The sequence below is a fragment of the Solanum tuberosum genome, unplaced genomic scaffold (assembly GCF_000226075.1).
Source record: "Solanum tuberosum cultivar DM 1-3 516 R44 unplaced genomic scaffold, SolTub_3.0 scf00099, whole genome shotgun sequence".
Taxonomy (NCBI): Eukaryota; Viridiplantae; Streptophyta; class Magnoliopsida; order Solanales; family Solanaceae; genus Solanum; species Solanum tuberosum.
In genome coordinates this window covers 568,025-580,606 of record NW_006239023.1, presented here as the reverse complement: position 1 = coordinate 580,606, position 12,582 = coordinate 568,025, and the positions used below count along the sequence as shown (strand labels likewise).

The window sequence follows — 12,582 nt, the reverse complement described above, 5'->3', positions numbered from 1 at the left end:
GTGAAAGGGGGTGGGGTAGGGGTGAGGGTGGGGTAAAAAATTTGAATTGAGAAATAAACATTAAATTTTGTTTTGGGGGATGGTTGGGGGGCTGGTTTGAGGGTAGGGACAAAATAAATTGATTTTTTCAACAAAAAAGTAATTGTAATTTGAAGTTGGAAGAGAGTTTTGGAAAATGTTTTCCTTAAGTTTTGAAGGGAAGTCATTTTCCTTAAATTTGAGGAAAATGAGTTGATTTGAAAAACATTTTCCAAAACATTTAACCAAACAAAACATGAGAAAATTGAAAAATATTTTCCTTTCGTACCAAACACACCCATAGTCCTAGTTATTTTATGATTAACTATTAAAACTTTAATGCCTACGGTGAGTTATATTTGGCTGGAGATTAATAGCATGTTCGGCCAAATAACAAAATCTGGTTATTTTGAAACATATTTTTTGTTAGATTATTTAAAAAAAAAATACTTTTATAAGATGTTTAACAAATTAATTTGGAAAAAAACTATGCCTATATTAGAGGAGAAATTTTACTTGAATAAGATTTCAAAAGTGCTTACTATTTTCTTTGACTTCTGAAAACAACTTATGCTACTACTCAGATTACTTATTTTTTATCTTATATCTCATCATGTTGGTGTTTATACATTTTAATTTTAAAATTAAAATATTAAGTGCATATATTAATGGGTATAAGTTGATAAGAATGTGATCATTATTATGGTGTAACTCTTGTAATCACTATTATCATGATCTACCACTAATTTCACCCATTAATCTACCTCATTATGCATTGTAACTTATATAACCTTTAAGTCATTCATTTACCTACGTTATTATCCACATTATTCTTATTCAATACAAAGAAGAATTACTCCCCTATAAATAGTGGTGTTTCTTCCTTTGTGAAAGGGATGTAAAAAAGGATGAGAAGTGTGGAAAAATATTATAGTGTATAGTGAGGTAAATGTAGTGAAAGAGAGAGTTGAGACAAAGAAAATATTATAAGTCTTCAACTATATTCATTATACAAAAGAGAATATTTGTATGTTAAAGGAAGGTGTTTTTATGTGGAGCTTTGGACTCTTCAACTAATCTAAAGTTGCATGAGTTGTACGACGTTGTTAGGCTGTTGTATCCTGGAGGAAACAAGTCAAGAGTATTACTGCTGAATCGATGTAGATTGCCGCAGTATTGGGCTTAAATCTCCTTCAAGAGAGCGAGATATCCGTGCCTCAACCTAAAGATTTATTTATTCATTTTTGTCATTTTATTTTCAACTGAAATATTTTGTATTTGTGATATATGACACCGACACATCATCTCTCTAAAATAAACACATTTAACTTCTCAAGAGCTTAAACAAACAAAATATAATTTCTCTAGTTGTAAAAAAAAAAAAGATTTAGACTCTACGGATACAAACAACACAGTTTTAAAAAGCATAATTGACATGTGTAGGGTTTAAAGGAAAAGAATCAAACAAATTAAATAAATAGAGAACTCTCCAGAAATGGCATCAAAATGGATGCTCAAATTAGACAATTCAAGCTGTTTATTTATATGTCTTGTCTCTCTGTGAACTATTTCTTCACGTGTCTGTTTTGTTCAGGTTGCAGGAAAAGAATATATAAAAGAGAAAAGTATTTGAATATCTCTAAATTCGACGTGAATTATTAGTTTTATCTCCGAACTATTGACAGCCTTAAAAACATCCATTTTCTTTACTAACTAAACTTAAATATGTACATTTCGATCTTACAACACGAGTGAAACGCACCCCTAAATTCTTGCCAAGTTTAGGAGTGCTTTTAACACTTCTTCAACTTTTTATTAAGAGTTTCATAGTCCTACAAAAGTTTGAGATAACTTGTTATGTCATGTGGTAGATCGGGGCGTAACTAAGCTTAGTTAGTCAAGTAGATAGCCAGATATTTTTAACGGTGTCAATAATTTAGAGACGAAACTAATAATTTACGTCAAATTTAGAGCTGTTTTCAATACTTTCTCTCACGTATAAAATAATGTCACTAGTGAATAGTGGTAGACTAAAAGAATTGGGAAGAAAAAATAAATAAGAGCAAGTTGTTACCAAGTTCTGTTTAAGTCTGTATGAATTATTATATGATATAGGAATAATTGATGTTGATGTTTGGACAAGATATATATATATATATATAAAATTCCTCTTGCCCACAAAAACAGTACTCGTCTTGTGCGTTTCAAGTTAATTTCATCAAGTACTACAAATAAGCAAATTCCAACTTCATCTACCAAGTTCCAATTCAGTTGAGTGCTCTCTTGTATTATTGTCTATAAAATTTCTTTTTTTATTCACTTAATACTCATCGATAGGATCTTATGAGTATATAGAAAGTGATTGATCGAGATATGGTATATATTGAAACTTATGATTATAATAAATGGACCTAAATCTATTGGCATGTATTATTAAGGGCGGATCTTGGGTATCGGATATGGATTTTTGGGAACCTAATAACTTTTACGTCAATGTATTTATATTGAGAAATTTATTAAATATATGTTGAAAATTCAATAATTCTCTTGATCCGTGATACAACTAGAGTTGTCAAAATAGACTTGGCCCGCTAGGTCGGTTCAATCCAACCCTTGAATTAAATGGGGTTGAGCTTAGTTTTTTCAGCCCATTTAGAAACGAGGTTTTTTAGCCCAACCTCATTTGGTCCTCGAGCATCATAGGCCCAACCCGCAAGCCTCAGAGGCCAGCCCGTGGGCTGTGATTTTTAAAAACATTTATCATATATATTTTTAGTACTGTTTTATTTGTTAAGATTTGTCAATAAATATTTTTAAAATATCAATATAAAATCAAATCTAACTTCTTTACATATCTTTTACGTTTCAGTGCCAGTGCCATTACCCACTAAATTTCTTATTAGCCCAAGTCCATTACTCCATTATAACTATGAATCTTTGACCTCTTCTATTTTTGTTTTTATGCCTAATTTTTCACTTCTCCTTTTACTGTCTTGTTTATGAAAATAGTGATCATGTAATTTTTTTGCTCGGATGAATCTTATGAATGTTGTATCTTGACTATTATGCTTTTGTTTTGTAAATATTCACTGAAGTATGTGTAATTCATGAATAAATTTATGTAGGTATTGATGTCGTATTCATCAGACATCAATGTGCGTACTCTTTCTAAGAGGGCAATGTTGTCCATTTTTTGTTGAAGGGTCAACCCGTGGCCCGTTTAGGGCTGAGTTGAGCTGCTATTTCACAGGCCCTTTAATTAAAAAAAGTCAGTCCCCGTCCCAACTCATTTAACTCTCTAGCCCATTAGGGTTGGATTGAGTCAGCCCATTTTGACAGCTCTAGATACAACCTACTAAAACTTATTGGCTTTCTGAATGGTCCTTGTTTTCCCTTGGCGCGCGCATGCATATATACATATATATATATTTGAAATTTAAGATTATTAAAAAATCTATAAAACTTTAAACTGTGAAATATTAAAATTAAAGATTTATAAAAAAAAAAAAAGGAAAGAAATATTTTTTTAAAAATGAATAAAAATAAATAGGACAAATAAATTAAACATTATTTTGGCTTTGCCTTCGAGGCTTGAAGGACTCTTTTTCGTTCATATCTTCATTAATAAAATATGTCTTCAAACAACTTTTCAGAACCCAACAATAAACTTTTTTGGTAAAGAGATTTTTTATTTTATTTATTTAACCTCCCTAGGAGCTCCCACCCCTTTTGGTCTTCAAATCTTGAAGCAATTTTTTTTTCCAGTAACCAACAATAAACTTTTTTGATAAAGAGATCCTTTTGATCTTCAAATCTTCAAGCAATTTTTGATATTTTTTTAGTTTAAACTCTTATGTCCTTCTCGTCATTCATCTGCCATTAATAAAACTTTCAAACGACAAACTCTTGTTTTGTAGCATCTTCAACGGTAAACTTTTTAATTAAGGCTTTACGTATAATTAATTTTTGCTTTCTTGGAGAGTAATATTTTTTGATTGATTACTCAAATTATTTCACATCATGTTAAGAAGTCCCACATTGGTAGAGGGATGGAAATTTGGTCTCCTTATATGGACTTGAACAAACTTTCCCTCATGAGCTAGCTTTTGGAGTTCATGAGTTAGACCGAGGTCTCATATTGTTGAGAATATCATTAACTAATAAAAGTGTGCGTAGTGATGAACTCAATCTCAAAATGGAGTTTTGAATTGTTATGATGGAATCGAGTTGAGTCACTATGGTATTTGTGTATTTAATCCTTCTATATCCGTGCATGTATCTGTGTGTACGTATTATACACTAATAAATTTGATATACATAAGTGATACTATATGTTTTTGGAGTGACATTTTTCCAACTCGATCTCTATTACGAATTTTGATTTCAAATCACCTCCAATCGTACAATTTGTATATAGTTTCGTCCAGGTATTTCCAACCATTTCCAATCATGCCCATTAAAAATAGAAAAAAAAAAGGTGAAATAAATTTTGGACAATAGATGTGCCAACAACAAAATTAACTTTTAGCGGCAATAAAGATACATAGTAACAAGGAGTACTAAAGCCTTTAACGACATTAGTTAATTGTTAGGATCCAATGTCGCTATAGGCTTTAAACATTTGTAAAGATTGCCAATTGCCTCTAAAAATATATGTTTAACGGCAATTAAACTATCGCCGTTAATTAATAATCTTGATGGTGTAGTACAAAAATGGGACTCCTGGCTATTGAGACCTTGAAATTTGTATGGGTTATCAGGATGAAAATATTCAGATGTTGGTATTTTTCATTGGAAGATATAGGTAGGTACTGTCAAATTTATTGGGCTTCAGAGTTGAGTTGTAAAGCTTAATCTTTAGCTAATCAATAGATGTTATTATATTTTATTATGTATATTATAAGTTGTGAGTGATCAAGTAAAAGGGCCACAGAATTAGGGACCTGCACTGTTTAGAAGCCCAAACATTTGGACTAAAATCTTTTGAATTTGAAATACGTTTCTTTGGTCTGGTTTGATCTTAAAGATTTAGATATACCTTCAAGTCCAACTGGATCCAGAGTCCAGATTATGAGGTTCCTTAAAAGCCTAAAACATAATCTCAATCATATTCAGCTTAATTATATGTTTTTATTTATGTCTTTTTTCTTTAATTCTACTCCTAAATCCTAATTAGCTTAATTAAAAGTTACTGAACCTCTTACAACTACATACATATTTACAGAAATCATTAAGTCAAATAAGGATGGATTAATACTTGTGAGAACATTTTTTCCCAATCAGTATCTAGTTTGACAAATGTGCACTGCTCCTATATATGCCTACTTTTAAGTAGAAATATTTATTCTAAATATTCTGTACCATGCCATCATGCTCCACTAACAATGTTTTATTAGTACTAGTCAGATCAAAGTCATAGTATATGTGCCATGTATTAAAGCTGCAGAGAACATAAAGAAACAATAGGGCTTTGAACAAAAATGAGTGGGAGGCATGGGGTTACACACATGATTTGAAGTAATATATAATTTAATCTATAGTATCCTGTAAGTTATCATAAAATATTAATTATAATTAACTTAAGTAACTCGATTGAGTACTTTTTTTAATTTTTTACATTGTCAGTGCATAGAACTTAAACTCTAAAAAAGGAGAGCTCGTCAAATATTACAAAAAGAGAACCTAACAAAGAAAAGGTACACATTTGTTTGTGATCTCTGCCACTCATTAGAACAGAATATTGCCAATATTTGTCATGATCGCATTCTGTTCTTCTCTTTTGAAACCCTGCTAATGGAAGTTCTATCTCTAGTTTTAGCCCTTTTTCTTTGTTATGCTCATGTCTCTTCTGCAGCTATATAATATACAGGCTTCTGAGTTAGAACTAGCTAGTGCCTTCTTCATGCTTAATTTATATATATCATCCATTAAGATCAGCAATGTCTTCTTCATTTAGTTTGGCAATGGATAATGTAAAATAAATCAATAACATTGTTCCCATACTTGACCTGTCAAAGACAGGGTACCATCATATTAGATAAATTAAGCAACAAAATATTGTTAGTCTACAATTTAAGTCACGCCAACTGATGTTAATTACTAACGCATTTAAACAAACATGTTATAGCATATATACTCTGTGTTCTAATTTATGTGATTGTGTTTCACATCATGACGCGATGTTTAAGAAAGAAAAAAAAAACACTTATGAAATGTGTTGTCTAAAACTGATCTTAACAAATATGAAATCTCACTAAAGATAAAAATCAGAAGTTTTAGTTATCATTGTAACCCATTAATTCTTCAGTTAATATCTTAAATGGTCACTCCACTATGTGAATTTATTTAGCAAAGTCATTAAACTTTATTTTATAACAATTAAATCACTCAACTCAAAACTTTGTGCATATAACTTAAACTCGTAAAGAATATTATTATATACCACTTAGGTAAAGAAGTTAAGAGAAAAACTCACAATGTAGCAAAGAAGAGAAGGATCCTCCTAGGATCAATGGTCCAATTAGTAGATCGTCGGAAACTGAATCTCCTGCCACCAATTTTACTTTCGGTGGCGGCGGCGGCACCATGGCCGGCCACTATAGTGATCTGATGATTATGGGTTTGTGGGGTATGTTGATCACTACTAGTAGTCAATGCCATGGGCTTTTCTGGTGTGCTACCTCCTCCTAGCAATGAACTTGCTGCATTTTTAATTCCATTTTAAAAATAAACAATTAGAATATACTATACCCCATAAGTATATGTTGGCTTAATTGGTTCTTTATCACTCAATAATTTTGATGCATGTGCAACCCTTTTTTTAAAATAATAATGAATGCAAACAAAAAGGAACGACACTCTGTATCTTCATATTATTAATTAATTATTCCCTTTGTTTAAAAAAGAATGACCTAGTTTGACTTGGAACGGAGCTTAAGAAAATAAAGAAGATTTTTTTAATTTTGCGGTTCTAAGTTAAAGTTATGTTAAATGTACCAAAATGCCCTTTAATCTTGTGGCCTTAAACATGTCACGTGGAAAGTTGAAGTTAAAGTATTGCCAAAAAAGAAAATGAGTCATTCTTTTTTAAACAGACTTGAAAGGAAACTAGGTCATTCTTTTTTAAACAGAGAGAGTATTATATATCTGTTAAAAGCAAAAAGTTCCACATTGATGGTTAATAAGATGAATGGACTCTTTATAAGGCTTGACAATCCTCTTTCCTTTGAACTAGCTTTTGGGGTGTGAGTTAAGCCTAAAACCTAATTTCACATGATATTAGAGCAAGACTCATCTCACCCTATGTTGGGACCCAAAAAAAAATAATCAAAAATTGCCCACGGACCAATGCTAAGCACTGGGTTAATGAGATGACTATTTATAAGGCTTGGACAATTCTCCTCCCTTTGAGCTAGCTTTTGAGGTGTGAGTTACGCGTAAGTCCTAATTTCACAATATCTAGCTACAAGATTAACAAAAGCTTTAACCTAAATTTTCATAAGAAATGTAGACATCATAGCGGACCATATGAACTTTAATTGGACCCATTGCATTATGTAATAAATTATTAATAATGAGTATAGTCGCACTTGCTGCTTCTGACTTGAACTCTACGTATATTATTGTGTTCATTTCAAATCCACCGATTTTAAATCGTAGACTTTTAGTTATTTTACACCCTAAAAAAAGAGATGAAAATGAAGGCTCTGAAAGTTTATATATTGATTATGAACTAATGGCGTATTAGCACATCTATAACTAATAAAAAAAATAGGAATAGAATGATTTCTCATTAAATAATTGTAGGAACAAAGTCTGTATCTTGTAATACTGCCATATGAAAAGACAAAAAGAACAGAGCGGATTCCCCACATGGATCTTCTGTTTGAGTGAGAATTTATTATTGTTTGGTACGATGTGTTATAGCTACGTGGCACATGTTTAGGCATGGTCGTAGCTTAAATACAATGCTGTACATCATCGTATAAATTAAAATGAAAAGAATTGACATGATATAAAACGATCAAAAACTAGTACAAGGAATAATAAATGTAGAGAAGAATCCGATTCCTTTTAATTTGGAAGTGTTCTAATTTTGAGAAAATATCGAAGGGGTCATATTATATAGTCTTTTTCTTTCACTTTTGACTATTAAATACCTTAGTAAAAGAACAGAAACGCAGGTAGACGAATACAAATTTAATGATTGTTTTTGTTTTTAACACTTCTTTGTTTTTTTTATTTTTATATATAATACACCATTCAAATAAGTTAACCGAAACTATATATATGTATTAATAAATAAAGAGAAAAAGAAAAGTATTACCTCTAGGGGAATTTGCCGTGAAGTTGGTGTCTTTCTCATTCACAGCATTTGAATTTGTTTTCTTCTCGCCGCTTCGAAATGATCCTTTTCTTGAAAGGTTCCTCTGCAACTTTGGAAAATAAAATTCATATCAGAAAAAAAAGAAGCAATATTTTAAATTTAAAATAGCCAACATATATATATTTAATGTATAATTTAAATTACCAACTAGAAAAAGTAACAGTGAATTGTAAAGATCCAATAAAATCATGAGTTAATATTTCAAAAAGTCACTCAACTTTCAGAATTTATCTAGTAAAGTTATTAAATTTTATTTTGTATCAATAAAGTGACTCATATTAGGCCTTTGTATCAGTAAAATCATTGAACTAAATTTATTATTTTTATGTCATTAATATGAACTCCACGAATAAATAAAATTAAAGAAAACTCATAAAAAAAATTCAAGAACAAACTATGTTATGATATTACAATATATTTAAATTTAAAATGTATTATAATGGATGTTTTTCTTTTTAAAAAAAAGAACCGTAAAAAGTTGTCATTAACAAAAATTGTAGGATATATCACTGTAAAAAAAAAATGATATAACATTAGCTTAATAACTGTAACATTAAATTGTTGCGGTCACTGGGTTAATAAAAAATTGACGAGTTACAAAAAAAATTGTGGCAGTCATTAAGCCAATGATAATATCATACTTAATATTTATTTTTGAATAGTGTTCATCGTCATACATTTTAACTCTTAAATACATAATAATATTATAGTATTTATTTCACTAATTAAGTTTATTCATAAGTTTTTTCTGATGATTTTTCTTTAATTTTATTCTTGTGGAGTTCATATAAATATGACTTAAAAATAATTTATTTTGTTATATCAATTTTTAATGATAAATTTTAGTTGAATGATTTTATTGAAACAGAGATGTAAATTGAGTGATTTTAGTACAAAACAAAGTTAAGTAACTTTGTTTGATGAATTTCCAAATATTAACCCTAAAAATCATATACTAAAACTTTTGGGGTATTCTCCAAAGTTTCAAAATCTATCTTCATCTTCTTCATGAGGTCCATCTTTTTATAAAAATAAAAATAAATTAAATATATCAGTAGTTGTTAAGACTTAGTCCTAGTAAACAAAAATTGACCAATAATGAGTTCTTTTCTCACTACTTTAACAAAGGGGGTTAAGATTAGGATAAACTTGAATCAAGAACTTGTGATTTGGTCAAAGTTTTCAGGAGTATGAACAAAAACTCAGAGAAAAACAGAGACCAAAAAATGAAAAAGAGAAACATACAGTAATTCTTGAATTGGCATTTATGTCTTTCTCTATGATATGAGAAAATCGTTCCATGTCCACAACAAAGCTATCTGATTTTGTGCTTGTGTACTGCAATCCATTCATATGCTCAGAAACACAAACACCCTTTTCTTCAAATAGTCTCTGTTTCTCAACACCCATATTCTCCTGCAAATTTAATTTAATTTACAAAACATATACATACAGAAATGGTAACAAATTTCTTTTTTGCTGAGAAATTTTGAAGAACAGAGTTCCAAGAATTCAATAGAACAGTATTCAGAGACAAAAAAAAAAAAACTCACCATTTTAGGATAATCGAGAATTATTGAAGAAGATGGAGCAAGAAGGCCTGCTAATTAAGAAATCAAAGTTTGTTACCTGATACAGTTGACAACAAAAACAAACAGAGAAGAGGTCTTGATTAAAAAGTCAAACTTTTTTCTCTGTACGAATAAACAACTCTATATATAGGTGAGAAATAGCAGTAACTTAATTTGAAAGACTCCTTTTTTTTTGTTTTTTCTGATATTATCGGTTACAAAATAACTAGCTTACCAAAGGAAAAAAAAAACTCTTATTCTTCTCTCTTCTTGTTGAACTGCTAATTCCTTTTGAGCTCCCAAGTTCTTATAAATATTATATGTAATATGAGTTTTTTTTTTTTTTGAATATTTATTTTTTTGAAAAGGTTTTGTTTTTTTTTGTTACAAAGAATATGATGGGGAAATTGAATTGATTGCTAGGAATATTTGAGGGGTTTTCGGGGAAGTTAGATCATGTGTTGAGTGGACAGAAAGAGACTATTTTTTTTAAAAAAGTTTGAGTTGTTTAGGTGTCTGTATTAATTGAATTGGGTTGTTAATTAATCAAATAGATGACCCATCTTTGTTGCCACTTATTAGCGTTTTTTTTGGCTAAGAATGTTTTAGGGATGGGTCCATTCGGTTGGGTGTAGAATAAGCAACTGCGCCCCCTTTGTTTTGTTTAATCAGCTTTAATCATTCAATCGAAAAAAAAATAATTTCTTTATCTATTTTAAATTTTTTGATTAAGAATAGATGGATTTTAAGTATCACGTTGAATTCCTTGGAAGTGCACCGTTGGCTTTTTGTATCAATTAAAATTGCTTTCTTAACAAACAATGATTATGGTTAAGAGTTTATTTTCTTCATTTTGCTTTGTTCTTATCTTTTGCCTACAAAATAGATGAGGTTTTTTATTGCGTGTGGTACAAATCTTGTTAAACCAAATAAGTCTAGTTTAGCTGAGAGACGAAACTCAAGTAGAGTATTCGGATATAAGATAAGGGAAAATACTGAAACTGCCATTTATCCTGCTCTCTCTCTCTAACATTAATTAGTATTTAATTAAGGGATAAAAATGGACTAATTGTCGAAAGTTTTACTTCTTTTTCCTGTCAAAGGTAAATTCCCAAATCCATTCATTTCATAAAATGGCTTGTATTAGTTCCTTTTTCGTTAATTATTTAGATTCAAAGATTTTGTGGTGGGGCCCGCGGATGGGTGTAGAAACAAAATGAAAAAAAAGGTTGGTTAGTTACTCCTTCTATCTAATTTATTTGTCAAATATTTTATTAACATTAACTTAACATCTTTGAAAAATGTAGTGAGCAAATATATTTGAGACCCTATTAATTAATAGAGGTAAAATGATAACAATAGTATATGTAATCTAATTTCAAGTAATGTTAGATTTAATAACAATAACTAAATTTTAAAGATAAAGTCAAAAAAGTGATTAGTAAACGTTATCCAAATTTGTATTGCGATTCTTTTAACCAGGAAGCATGCTATCTCAGATAGGTGCTCATCCCCACAATACAAGAAGAAGAATTCACATCACCATAAAAGGTAAATATCATAGTGTTGATGTTGAAGAGGAAAAAGATATAGTGGTAAAGATGGGAAACAGACACATATAGGCAAAAAATGAGTAAATGGAGTGCATACTCAGCTATCGCCTTTTACCATTTTGGCAACTCTACTGGACCATCTTATTTCCCTATTACTACTAAGTATTTAGCATGCCTATAGGAGAGCCACTCAACAGTCCACTTTTATTATTATTATTATTATTATTATTATTATTAAAATGATTACTTCCATTTTCAAACTCTCAGAATCGGTTGAATAAAAAGAACAAAATATAATGCTTCTTTTAGCATTTGTTTTCCATTTTTTGAAACTTTCTTTTGTTTACCAAATCACCATTTTTTGAAACTTTCTTTTGGTCATATATACTACTTTTACTACTATTATAAAGTTATATATATCTAATCACTATTTTAAGTAATTGAATTTAGTTACTACAAACATTTAATAGTTGGACCAAAATTAATTATCAATTTGAAAATCTTGGTTGTGTAAAGAAGTTGTAAAGTGACCATCCAATGTCGTTTGTGATTGGACCACGCTGATTATATTATTACAAAAAACTTCTCCATCTCCTTATTCTCCACCAAGTGAACTTCAAATTAAGATAATTTCTACCCTTTTTATTGTGATAATTGATTGGAATTGGTCCCTTAATAAGATCACGTACGTTTTACGTTTTCCATGTGTTAGTAGTTCCATATCAGTATCGTGGGATAACAATTTCTTATATGATTTTGAATAATTATCTTTTTAAGTTTGATTTTCATGTGGTTAATTTAAATATATCCCAAAATCAATTTTTTATCATGGTATTGATCACGTGAACCAATTCTTTTTGCATCCGATCGATGTGAAGTTGCCAAACTTGAACATGCGAGAATGTTAATTGTCCTCGTTGATGAGTGGGATGTCAATTTCTTTTCTTGTATGGCTTTGTGCAATACACACCTTTTAAACTAATATTTGAGATCAGACTCAAGGTTTATTTTCTTTATCGCTAAATAATTTGAATTTCATTTTTATACTTGATAT

General features: G+C 29.9%; 1 protein-coding gene across 4 annotated transcripts; it reads right to left on the bottom strand.

Annotated features, from left to right (window-relative positions):
* Positions 1-5,589: 5,589 nt before the first annotated feature.
* On the bottom strand, positions 5,590-10,414 carry LOC102582071 (uncharacterized). Of its 4 annotated transcripts, none has more exons than XM_015309068.1 (6): positions 10,211-10,414; positions 9,958-10,033; positions 9,650-9,820; positions 8,345-8,447; positions 6,494-6,719; positions 5,590-6,026 (listed from the first exon to the last, which is right to left on the bottom strand). In XM_015309068.1, exons 2-6 carry the CDS (start codon positions 9,958-9,960, stop codon positions 5,939-5,941), a joined length of 591 nt encoding a protein of 196 aa, XP_015164554.1. In that variant the 5' UTR covers positions 9,961-10,033; positions 10,211-10,414; the 3' UTR covers positions 5,590-5,938. The 4 variants fall into 4 exon arrangements, with proteins under 4 accessions (XP_015164554.1, XP_015164553.1, XP_006348071.1 ...); XM_015309067.1 differs by having other exon boundaries at positions 8,345-8,453; positions 10,211-10,334; XM_006348009.2 differs by lacking the exon at positions 10,211-10,414 and having other exon boundaries at positions 9,958-10,100.
* Between the last annotated feature and the right edge of the window lie 2,168 nt (positions 10,415-12,582).

Bases quoted from the DNA above. Each gene is read 5' to 3' on its own strand.
- LOC102582071 (XM_015309067.1), bottom strand. The intron at 8,454-9,649 runs GTATGTTTCTCT...TATTTTCCAAAG, and splicing joins ATGCCAATTCAAGAATTACT to TTGCAGAGGAACCTTTCAAG. The intron at 6,720-8,344 runs GTAATACTTTTC...TTAAAAATGCAG, and splicing joins CACGGCAAATTCCCCTAGAG to CAAGTTCATTGCTAGGAGGA.